This window comes from Mchenga conophoros, linkage group LG22, assembly GCF_057382185.1.
Source record: "Mchenga conophoros isolate Kocher_MC1m ecotype Shallow Benthic linkage group LG22, M_conophoros_male_GT1.1, whole genome shotgun sequence".
In the NCBI taxonomy this organism is placed as follows: domain Eukaryota; kingdom Metazoa; phylum Chordata; class Actinopteri; order Cichliformes; family Cichlidae; genus Mchenga; species Mchenga conophoros.
In genome coordinates, this window is record NC_140546.1 from 14,503,401 (window position 1) to 14,516,233 (window position 12,833).

Sequence of the window (12,833 nt, forward strand, 5' to 3'; positions counted from 1 at the left end):
ACTTTACATATTTTTTGTTTGTCCAACTTAGACCCAGTACAAAAGAAAATGTCAAATGTGAACTGGATCCATCTCACCTTTTAACCAATCAAATATGGGCTGCTTGACTTATACTGTGTCAGTTTCTCTCTCCTGTCTTTCAGTGCCCTTATTATGTCTAATTCTGAGTATAATCATCCTCTACTCTCCAGCAGGGTTGACGAGGTAAAACATAAGAAAAGGTCCGTTTGGGACTTCACGCGTCAGAGGAGTAGACCCCACCCTTGTTGTTTCCTTTTGGATTTTAATTGGTCGAGAATGCCGGGCATTGAAAGTCAATTGGAAACACGTCGCTGTCGATCACTTCAGAGGCGTTTCTTACCCAGTTCGTAGGAAAACTGCAAAGGCTCCCACTTACCGCAACTATCAGCTGGCAGAAAACACTAACCAGGTGAAAATGGACTGTCCTTCGGAACAAATGAGGCCCCTGTTGAGAGCAGTGAGTACCCGCACAGCACGACCCAGACGTCCGTTGTAACTGTGCGGCTCTTTTGTACGTATTTGCCCCTCGTTTGCCAGGTAGCGCTACAAGTATCAGGGATGCGTGGGAGTCAGTGAGGCACCATCCGGCGAATGCTATTGTTAGCCGGCTTTCTATTTGTGTCACATGCCGAAGCTGCAGGTTCTCTTAGAAAGTTATTTACCATCCCGGTTGTTATTCGCATAGCTGGAATTGGTTTGCTTTGACTTAATTGGCCTGCTCGGTTAACTTATTACCGTTATTAAGAACAAATGATATAAAAAAATTGACTAAATCAGTTACTTTGTTGCCAAAGTGGCTTACTTTATGAAACAGAATATTTATATGGTTACAAGCATAAGGCTACTTTATCATGCTTGTAATTGATGACGGGTGACTGTACAGGCAGTTGTGCATTTTTCTTCTCACGTTCAACAAGTTAACCTGCCCGTTAAAATGAAGCTATGTGCCCCAGCTCCGCAAGCGAGGACATCTGCCGCTAGCACGTCTACAGAAATAAAACCTCGTTTGCATATCAAATGCCCCCAGAATAGAAAGCCGCTTTCTGCTGTGATATTTCCGTGTCAGGAAATGCTGCTAAAGCTTACTGTAAAGGTGCAGCTCGACAGGAAAAAATAAACACGTAAGTGAAAGGAAAAAAATGCACAGCGTCAAAAGAGTCAGGACCACCTCTCGACTATTTGATGTTTAAACGCAGTTGTGGGCGAGAACAAGCTAAAGTCGCACATCTGTTGGTGTTAAAGATAGGAGGATGATAAGCGCATCAAACACACAGTGCTGCTTTCAAGACCCCCTCCCAAAAAGAGCTAAGTTTAAAATGCAGGCAGGGTGACTGACGTCATGGCTGGTGTAGGGTCCCACTTCTGTCTTTATGTGGCATGCATGTTTGTGCGCGTGAGAAAGTGTGCGTGCAAGTGAGGAAGCTCAACCACACTAGCCGTACAGTGAGAATGACTTTTCAGCTATATGCGCACTTCTTTCCTAGACACGGAGGTCAGAATGTGCTCTGACACTAGGCCCCTTTGTGTGCTTACATATTTACATGACCAATCTCAAGAACATACCATTGGTGAGCTTTGAGTCGGGCAGTGTGTTCGGTTCAGCTATCATCTGTATGATTAAATGCATGAATCTGTTTCAACAAGCTGCTCATGGTATTATCAGGCTTGCTGTTTGACCCCTGCTATTGTTGGGAGGCTTATTGAAATGTGCTTAAGCAGTGATAATCTCATTTAACTGCGACTGAAGACTTAGCAATTGTTTAGTTTGGCCCTGGCTCTTGTTAATTTAAAACGACTTGCTGTTAGAGTCCCGCAAAGTATGCACACATTCTATGTTCTGGCACAGAGCGGTCATTATTCTCTTGAGTTTGTCATATACAGTAGACTTGGGAATAACAAGACACCCCACGATATGATGCTATCACAATGCTTCACTCAGGATACGATATTATTGCTAATTTTAAACATTTTGCAATATGAGGGTTATTGAAGTAATATATACTGCAATCAACTTTTTTTTTTTTTTAAACTGCAAATTATGTCTTCAAAGTTAGACTTTGTCAGTATGTTTTATCCAATTGGATGAGTTCGTCTCACTTCAGTTATTTATTTACTTTTACTGAAAAGAGAGATTGTCCTGCATGCAAACACTGTCACTAAAACCAGCCATAAATGTTGCCTTAGGACAGCCAGTCTGCTACCAGTCTGACATCGGTGTGATTGAATACGGTCAAGTTGGCAATTACATTAGGGCTGCCACGATTAGTCGACTAGTCACGATTACGTCGACTATCAAAATCGTCGACGACTGATTTAATAGTCGACGTGTCGTTTGAAGCTTTGTAAGATCCTGAAAGACGCAGGAATAAGTAGCAGGATTTAAGAGTGTAATAACAGACTGAAACAGAAGATGGCAGCACTGCATGTACAAGGATGCCAACTGCCGTTAAACCCCGAAGAAGAAGAAGCTGTGTCCCAGAATTCATAGCGCGGCCCAGCTCAGTTTCCAACAATGGTGGCAGCTAGTTGGTTTTACTCTTATTATTCTTTCTGGGTCACAAAATAAATGTTTAACATATTTTCAGGCGAGAATGTAGCTGTGTAAACCTCAAATATCTGCTCAGTTTATCAAGACACCACATATTTTCAAAAGTGCTCCGACGTTTTCAGAGACGTCTGTTACCCACTAGCTCGATAGCTAGCCGGAGGCTAGGCTAGGCTAACTAGAGCCGTGAGAACACCGGACTCCCGGCAAATCGTTTTCAAACCCACCGCCGTCTTTCGCTACTCAGGTTAAATATATATATATAAGTCACTTAGATAACTTCAAAATGTCATTGTTTGGCTTTTTTTTAGTATTTTATTTGTTCCTGAGTAAATCGGTTTGGCTGAGATTAAAGTTTTTACACAGCTGAATAAACGTCAAGCAGACAGCTGATTATCAGAAGTGTGAGATGCTCAAGAATTTACTCCGGTGTCCTGTTATATTTTAGATAGCAAGGAGTTTATTAAACCACAACAATCTGCAGATTTCATTAAAATTTAATAAACTGTCATCTTGTCTTTATTTTTAGTTAGCACATACCTTAAACACTTCAAGCTGTAAGCTAATGATAGTTATATAAGAGCAGATGCTGCTGGTGCAATAAGCTGTATGTCCAATGGATGATCTGATTAGTCGACTAATCGCAAAAATAATCGGTGACTAGTCGACTATCAAAATAATCGTTTGTGGCAGCCCTAAATTACATGCATTCTACTTCTGATAAAACAGCAAAAAGTGTGTAATACCATCAAACTTCAGTCAGCACAAGTTGAAATTGTTTCTTTGTAAGGAGTTTGCTGTCCTATTATTACTTGTGTGACTTAGCCATTAGCTTCCTCTGAATGAGGAGGTAGCTTTGTCGTGCTAAGTCTGTCCAGTGTTGGATGGTTTTTTTTGGTTGAACCAATTGAACTTACGTTTGCTAGGCTAACGTCTAAGGATCTTGGAAAGAAAAGCGTCTGGACTTCTCCAAGTTTCCTTAAAGACATTTCACCTCTCATCTGAGAAGCTTCTTCAGTTCTAAGAGCAATCAGGGGAGAGTTCCAGATTTTAAGGCCTATGGGAGTGTCCCATTGATCCTCTACCTAATCACATGAGCCAAGGTGTGAAAACAGGTGCGGGTCACAATCAGTCAAGGTTTCGGGTGAACCCATTGTGAAACCTAGCCTCACCCTATCATGTGATTTACTAAGGTCAAAAGGCCCAGGATGTGAGTGGGCGTTAAGGCGTCTGGGAAGGGATCACAAAACTGGATTTTAGATGGCAGACAGTTGGTGTCGTAATATATTCTGCTGATAAGCTAGTTTCTTCTCAGGCAGTGTTTGTGGTATTTATAGGGAGGCCTTTGCATGGGTTTTACTTCATGTTTAATTGACCAGCCTCAGTGCTAGAGAATGTTTTTATTTTTATGGCAGAATAATTTTATGCTTGGCTATATTTTGCATGTTTGATCTTTATCATGAGTATATAGCCTTGAGTCTATTTCACCTGTCATTGGGTGAAAGATGTGGTACACCCTGGACAGTAGAGCAGGGCGATGTGACCAAAAATATTTATCACGATATACATTTGAAAATTTGCGATAACGATATAACTGACGATATAATTGACACTAGACAAAATACTTTACAACTCCACAACTTTATTAGTGCAAAAAACACCATCAATGTATTTTCACTTAAACAAGCAGCTCTTTTTTCCATTAAAGTTATATAAAAATTTAACAGTGCAAATGCAAATTCTTCGCTGACAGTTTAACCAAAAGGCATTTCCAATGGAAATTGGCCGACATATCCTCAGCGTAACCATGTATAATATCCACAAAACTTAAAAAGAGGTTATACACACACAATACAGTAATATTATGTTGAAGCACAGTACGTATCACTCCGTGAGGCTCCTGCCTACGGTAGCCGTAATGCTCCGACAATCCATCAAGCGGTGCGGGTTCGTAGCTTAGTAAAGTCGTACTAAAACATTTGACAGATTTTCGAGTGCCGTGTACGACATAAAATCGTTTCGAGGTCAGTAAACACAACCAGAATTCATACATAAGGCACACGGGATTATAAAGGGCACTGTCGATTTTCAGAAAAATCAAAGGATTGATTTTAACTCATTCACTGCCATTGACGTCTATAGCCGTCAATGGCAGTGAATGAGTCAATGGGTTTAACTCATTCACTGCCAATGGCTGGTAGTGAATGAGTTAAGTGTGCCGTATTAATTCATTAACATGGTAATAATGACGGCCCACTAGCATGCTCTACCAAAAATAGTGCTTTGTTGTGTATCTGACAGACAAAAGCTAAACCAGTTCCAAACCACTGAACTTGCAGAATTTTTACAAACCAATTCGGTTCATCTGTTTCATTCAATGATCCGCTTTCGCCCTTCTCATTCTTCGTCGCCACCATGCCTTTTTCCGCCATGTGCATATGAAAACAAAGGCACTGCGCATGCGCGTTTTACCCATATTCTATCGCAATATTTAATTTTCTTATCGTTGCCCAACATTATACCGGTATTACCATGAACGGTATGATATGGCCCAGCCCTAAAGGACAGGTTGCCAGTTAGTCTATCACAGGGAGGATATCTCAGGATAGATAATCATTCACACTCACATTCACACCTAGGGCTGCCACGATTAGTCGTCTAGACACGATTACGTCGACTATTAAAATCGTTGACGACTAATTTAATAGTCGACGCATCGTTTGAAGCTTTGTAAGATCCCAAAAGCTGCAGGAATAAGTAGTAGGATTTAAGAGTGTAATAATGGACTGAAACAGGAGATGGCAGCACTGCATGTACAAGGATGCCAGCTGCCGTTAAATCCCGAAGAAGAAGAAGAAGCTGTGTCCCAGAATTCATAGCGCGGTGCAGCGTACTTGTCAACAATGGCGACAGCTAGTTAGTTTTAATATTACTCTTATTATTCTTTCTGGGTCACAAAATAAAGTTTAACCTATTTTCAGGCGAGAATGTAGCTGTGTAAACCTCAAATATCTGCTCAGTTTATCAAGACACCACATATTTTCAAAAGCGCTCCGACGTTTTTGGAGACGTCTGTTACTCACCAGCTTGATAGCTAGCCGGGGGCAAGGCTCACTAGAGCCCGAGAACACCAGACTCCCGGCTAATTGTTTTCAAACCCACCGCTGTCTTTCACTACTCAGGTTAAACATGTAATATAAGTCACTTAGATAACTTAAAAATGTTATTGTTTGGCTTTTTTTAGTATTTCATTTGTTCCTGAGTAAATCGGTTTGGCTGAGAAATAAAGTTATAGTTTTTACACAGCTGAATAAACGTCAAGCAGACAACTGATTTTCAGAAGTGTGAGATGTTCGAGAATATACTCCGGTGTCCTGCTATATTTTAGATAGCAAGGAGCAGAGTTTATTAAACTCCACCGAAACAATCTGCAAATGTCATTAAAATTTAATAAACTATCAACTTAATAATAATAATGGATTGGATTTATATAGCGCTTTTCAAGGCACTCAAAGTGCTTTACAATGCCACTATTCATTCACTCTCACATTCACACACTGGTGGAGGCAAGCTACGGTTGTAGCCACAGCTGCCCTGGGGCAGACTGACAGAAGCGAGGCTGCCATATCGCGCCAACGGCCCCTCCGGCCATCACCAGTAGGGTAAAGAGTCTTGCCTAAGGACACAATGACCAGGACAGAGAGCCCGGGGATCGAACCGGCACCTTCCGGTTACAGATACGCTTCCCAACCCCCTGAGCCATGGTCGCCCCAAACTTGTCTTTATTTTTAATTAGCACATACCTTAAACACTTCAAGCTGTAAGCTAATGATAGTTATATAAGGGCAGATGCGTGCTGGTGCAATAAGCTGTACGTTTTACGTCCAATGGATGCGTGATCTGATTAGTCGACTAATCTCAAAAATAATCGGTGATTAGTCGACTATCAAAATAATAGTTTGTGGCAGCCCTATTCACACCTATGGCCTATTTAGGGCTGCCAAATTAAAATAACTCATGCATGGTTTTGGACTGTGAGAAGAAGCCAGAATACCTGTAGAGAGCATGCAAACTCTACACAGAAACACAAACTCTACACAGCTGGTGGATTTAAACAGAGGATCTCTTGCTGTAAGTCCTTTGTATCATAGCAGAGCTATAAATACTATACCAATAGTTTAAATGTATGGCAGCACGGTGGCACGGTGGTTAGCACTGTTGCCGCACAGCAAGAAGGTCCTGAGTTCAATTCCAACATCAGGCTGGGGTCTTTCTGTGTGGAGTTTGCATGTTCTCCCCGTGTTTGCGTGGGTTCCCTCCGGGTACTCCGGCTTCCTCCCACCGTCCAAAGACATGCACTTAGTGGGGATAGGTTAATTGGTTAACCCAAATTGTCACTAGGTGTGAATGTGCGAATGAAAGTGAGTGCGAATGGTTGTCTGTCCCTGTATGTTGGCCCTGCGACAGACTGGCGACCTGTCCAGGGTGTACCCCGCCTCTCGCCCTATGACAGCTGGGATAGGCTCCAGCGCCCCCCGCGACCATGAAAAAGGATAAGCGGGAGCGAATGGATGGATGGATGGATAGTTTAAATGTCTTGAAGTGTATAAACATATTTATTGAGGAAAAAAAACAACAACACAAAAACATCAACCACAAATTGTCTACAAACTAAACTTAGACCATTGGGGTTTCCCTTTTTTGTATCTCGTCCATTTTGAATATTGGGCCTAATAAATCCAAATGTGCTATTATTACCACCCCGATTTCTGTTTTTGTTTATTGACTGCACTGATCAACTTCAAAACTACTGATAGATGAAGTTATTAATAATGATCACCTGTTAGATCTATTGTAATGCAGTGTTCTGCTTGGAAACCTTGGGTTGTGGCATTCATGTAGATTTTACTTGTACAGTCCACCTAAATAATGTTTCAGACCAAGCACCCTGTTTGCCATCCTGTTATAGTTAGAAGGATTTGAGAAAGAAAGGAAGGATAGAATGAAGAATGAAAGAAAAAAAGAATTGCCTGCTTGGGTCAGGATCACAAAGACTTGTTCCACTGGTCTTGAGTGGTAGACTGGTCTAAAATTGGCTCTTAGATCAGCTTGATCCAGCTAAGCTTCCTGATCCAGCACTACCCTGGGTTGAGTAAATGCTGTGTCTCAGAGGTTCTTTCTTTCTTAGAAGCAGAAATCATAGAAAAGCTTAAAGAAATTAGGTGATTCCATAACAAACCGACAGGAAAATGAATAATTTTAATGGATAGTAAACCTGAAGATTTCCAAGAAAAACAGTCCCAAATATTCCTTTGATTTAGTCAGTGTGGGGATTTGATTTTTTTTTTATTTACTTTTCTCTTTTAGTAAGCAGTATGCTTAGACTTTGTAGTCTTGATTAGCATAGGAATTAATTGATGCCTTTTGCATTTATCTGTAGTAGAAAATCAAATTCTTTCACATTTTGTGTTTTTAAACTGACACAAAAAACCAGCATTTTAAGCACTGAAAACTGTATGTTACTGGGTAAATGAGGCTTGTGGTAAAAAGTGATTTTAGTCCCCAGTTCCAGGAGAAAAGCAGTATATAGGCACCACTCCATTTACTGTTGGCTGGCAATCTAATCTAGGGTGAACAGGAACACAAAAATGAAAGTTGGGCAGGCTGTCTTGAATGTCTCCTCGACATTTTTCTTGAACTTTCTAGCAAGGAAAGTAACTGTTTTATATGATAATTTTATGCATTTGAATAGAATTGAAAAAAACAAAACAAAAACATGTTCTCACACTTGAAAAGAGTAAGAAGCTATTTTTTCTTAATTCAGTGAGATAAGTGATTAATAGAGTGACCAGTCAGCTCCTAACAGTTGTAAAGCTGACATGGGCGTAGAAAGCAATGCCATGACAGGCAGAAATGTTCAACATTTAACATGTGACACAGAAATGACAAATACAGCTGGAGAATTTATTAGGTACACCTTTAATTCTTCGTGGCACAGATTCAATCAGATGCTGAAAACACAGATTCCTCAGAGAATTTCCATGATTTGAATCTCCTGTTACACCTCTTCTGTGCTCTCTTGGATTGAGATCTCATGACTGTGGAGGCCATTTGAGTACAGTGAACTCATTATGTTCAAGAAATAAGTTTAAGATCGTTTGATTTGTGACATGGTGAGTTATCCTCCTGGAAGCAGCAATCGGACGATGGGTACACTGTGGCAAAAAAGGAATGGACATAGTTAACTAAAATGCTCAGGTAGGCTGTTGTGTTTACTACTAACTGACCACCTTTTAAGGGGCTCAAAATGTGCCAAGAAAATATAACCAGGCCATTACACTAACAGCAGCAGCCTGATCTGTTGACCTGCCATCTAGATGTCAGTAAGTTTTTCACATCTTCTATTGTTAAGCTTTTGTAAGCCCATCTGAACTGTGAAGCCTCAGTTTCCTGTTCTTAGTTGTTGTGTGGTCTTCTGCTGCCTTCTTCCCATCTGCCTCAAGTTTTAACAGAAATGCTATTCTGCACACCTTGGTTGTAATGAGTGGAGTGGTTATTTGAGTTACTTTGTCTTCCTATCACCTCAAAGCAACCTGGCCACTCTTGTCTGACCTCTGCCATGAACAAATAATTGTCAGCTCGCTCACTGGATATTTTCTTTTCTACGATCACTACCTGTTAACCTTTAGAAATGGTTGTGAAGGAAGATCCCAGCAGATTAGCAGCTTCTGAAAATGCTCAGCTCAGAATGTCACCAACAATCATGCCACGTTCAAAGTCACTTAAATGACCTTTCTTCCCCGTTCTGATGCTCTACATCTAGACCACATCTTCATGCCTATATTCTTAAATGCATTGACCTGCTGCTATATAATTGGCTAATTAGGTGTTTACCTTAAAAATAAATTGAACAGGAGACCTAAATGTCATAAATGTGCTGTTTATATTTCCTCAAGAACTGGGAACTGGTGGGTGTTTTTCTTTTTGTCTTTCGCAGGTACCAAACAGTTAAATAATTATGGCAACTCTAATATAAGAATATATGTTACTTGTTGAAAGATTTTAAGCTTATGCCTCTCCTAAAAACGATTATGCTGCGTGACACTGCTGGATGTTGCTGTGAGTTCAATTTTGCAAAATCTCATGTTCTCATTTCCCTTAACATCAACTCAGTGTAGGTTCAGCCATTAGATGTCACTCTTTCTATTTGCTTTCATGTGTACTTTAAATCCCTTTTTATGATACATAATTTAATTTTAAGTTTGGCTTCACTTTGCCATTATGGTTTTCTGGTTAGTCTAGTTTAAACTTTTAATAGGGTATCTCTGGTGTGGATAGGGATCCTGGGGGCTTCCTTGAATTAAAAAATAGACCCTTTTATTGCTGCTCAGGTTTCAGAATTATGGTCTTTTGCCCTGATCATAAGCACGTTTGTTATATACAAGGAACAAATGGGTCACAGTTCCTTGCTAAATTACAGGTTGTTGAAAAACATGACCAACCTTGAAGCTATGATAAGGATTTTGAATGTCAAAGGCATTTGGAATCTCGATGATTTGAATACACAGCAGTTTGCCCTTTTTCAGTCCGTTGCACCCAGTGAGGAATGCCGAGCCCACACGTGTGCTTGTTTCTATTTATCTGTGTTGGTGGTGTCTCCTAATTTGTGACCTGAATACCTCAGCGGGTGAGCATTTGTATGTCCTCGAACTGTGTGTATGTGTCCTCTGTGTGATGGTGTGTGAGTGTGTTTTTAAGCTCTTGGCTGGGCAAATAAAATATTCATAGAGGCATGGTGGGATTGGCTGCTGTGCAAAGAGCGGGCTGACAGGGTAGAGCAGAGCACTGTGTGTTCTGAAGCAGCTCGCTCCCTCTCTCCCTTCCTCCGTCTGTATAAAGAGATGAGCCGAGGAAGAGGGAACAGACGAGTGCGACACCGCCGCGCGTAGCTCCTTCTATAGCATAGATAACGTCAGACAGAAGGAACTGGTGAACATCCCTGGTGCCTTTGCTTTGTGGATGTTTTAGTCTAAATGGATGAACAGAACGAAGGGGAACATGTGCTCACGGTACGTCTGATCCTGTGTGTATTTGTGTTTGTGTTCCTTACTGTCACCGTATGCTCTTGATCCAGCAGCTCTGAATTTGCTGCATTTATGCTGTGTGTTTGTATTGATGTTGGTTTTTCTGGTTGTGTTCTTCTGTGGTGCAGCGGTGTAGTGGTCTGTGCAAATGAATGTGGCAGGTGGTCCGTACATTTGACCAGAATGAGAAAGGCAGAGGTGTGAGGATGACAGGGATAAGGTGTTTGAGGGGGCAAGCGGCTGTTATCTCATGAGATATGCCTCTTGAAATGGAATTATTTCCTTCCTACTGTTTTAATGGCCTCAAGCAGCACGAATGAGAGAAAGACAGACAGTCATGGCTGCTTTAAGGAGCGGGACAAGGAGAATAGGAAGCAAGAGAGGAGAGAGGAAAAGTACTGTCAGGGAAAGGAGGAGGTAGCAGGATCCAAACAAGGAGCATGCTGTCAATAGAGATAATGTTTATTGACTGAAGGGAAATTAATTGAAATGCTGGTTTTCCGCAATCTGGATAAAAGCATATATGGCAAAAAATGATACTCTGAGCAATTAGTAAAAAAGGGGGTCGTTAAACTGGGTTGGATGCACAGAGGGAGGAAAGCATTTATGATACAGAGAGACTATATTTACATTAATTTTTTTTTATTTATTTATTTTTAATGTGTCTGTGTTTGCAGGCTCTGCATAAATGGGGGTGTTTGTTCCATCCATAAAAGCTGATGGTTTTTAAATTTACTATCCATCCAGGTCTTCAAATAACATGATTTAACTAGAGGTGTTAGGAAATATTAGGTGTCTATTAATAAACATTAATGGCTGTTAAGGTATGGAATATCCTTTTAAATATTCATATTCAGCGAACATTGACAAATTGGGATGTGAAAACAAGACCTTTTTAAGGTTTAAAAAGCAAATTTTTAATCTCCAGTGACCAAGTCAAATAATCTTTGAAATAAGAAAGTTTGAGATGATCCTAATCAAGATTGGAGTTGCCTGCAGATAGTGGTTCACTGAGGAACATGCCAAGTACAAGCAACAGAGATCTATGGAGCTGCCATCATGTAACTAAATGGATCTAAGGATTTGCTGTTGATGTCTTGGCACTGTGCAAAACCACCAAGTCTTACAGTTAATCAGTCATATTTGTTCCTACTGTATAAAACTCTTCATGTAAACATTTCTGAAATGACTGCCACTTCACAAGATTCTCCGGTTGTTTCTTTGTGAACCTTGTGATGAGAGCTGGGTCTCTAACTACCACCCAAATAGCAGTTTTAGGTAGACAGGTCCACAGTGTTAAAGTACGAAAGCGTCTATTTCTTACTATTTTTCGGGTTGCTATGAATTTTTCCCCTCATGGTAAGATGATCATTGTATAATTCTAGAGGTCATTCATTTCAAACTACTTGTACTGTGGCCCATGTCACTCTTCATTGTGCATTGAAAAGGTGGCAATTTTTGGCTGCCAACGCAATCTTCACCCGTCACATGACCGATATGACTTTTTGTCAACTTGCAGTCTTGCTTTGTGTTTAAGTTAGTTGAATGGTTGTGATTTTTACATAGCACACAGGATCCAGTACACATAGCAGATGTATAAGTGAGAGTAATCAGAATGGGACTTTAAAGGAGATGTCTGAAGATGGCAGCACCACTGGAAGGAGCCAAGAAGTGAACAAGGAGGTGACCTTGAAGTAGATACTGGCCAAATGTAAATCGTGCATTCTTTTTTTTTCAATGGTCACTGAACTTTGTGATCGGACTTCATGCGTGCACTCACTGAAAAGACCACTAGAGGGTCCCTTATCCTCCCTTATCTCTACTCTCGCAAAGAGAAAAGAGAACAATGTATTAGGTAGTGGTCTATGGTTACATTAGTTTTCACCAAAACATTTGGGGGGCAAATGGAAATTCAGGACTTTTTTTTCTTATTTTTTAAAAAAAAATAACATAAATAAATAAATATATATATATATATATATATATATATATATATATATATATATATATATATATATATATATATATATATATATATATATATATACATACACACACACACACACAATATCAGTGTATAAATACAGGAGGTACTGGCCAAAATAACATCACTAGTGTTAGAGATATATCAAGTTAAATACTTACACTATTAAAAACCTGTTAGGCAGACAGGGTCATAATGT

At 40.2% G+C, this 12,833-nt stretch overlaps 1 protein-coding gene across 13 annotated transcripts in view; it reads left to right on the top strand.

Moving 5' to 3' along the window:
- Positions 1-362: 362 nt before the first annotated feature.
- LOC146549093 (sodium bicarbonate cotransporter 3-like) overlaps positions 363-12,833 on the top strand; it is a 58,725-nt gene continuing 46,254 nt past the window's right edge. For 12 of the 13 annotated variants that reach the window (XM_085262136.1, XM_085262128.1, XM_085262134.1 and 9 more), the window contains exon 1: positions 363-478. In XM_085262136.1, the coding sequence (XP_085118262.1) occupies positions 437-478 (42 nt within the window). In that variant the 5' untranslated portion in view covers positions 363-436. Of the gene's footprint in view, positions 479-10,400; positions 10,636-12,833 lie in introns of those variants that run through there. The other variant, XM_085262129.1, reaches the window with a different exon arrangement.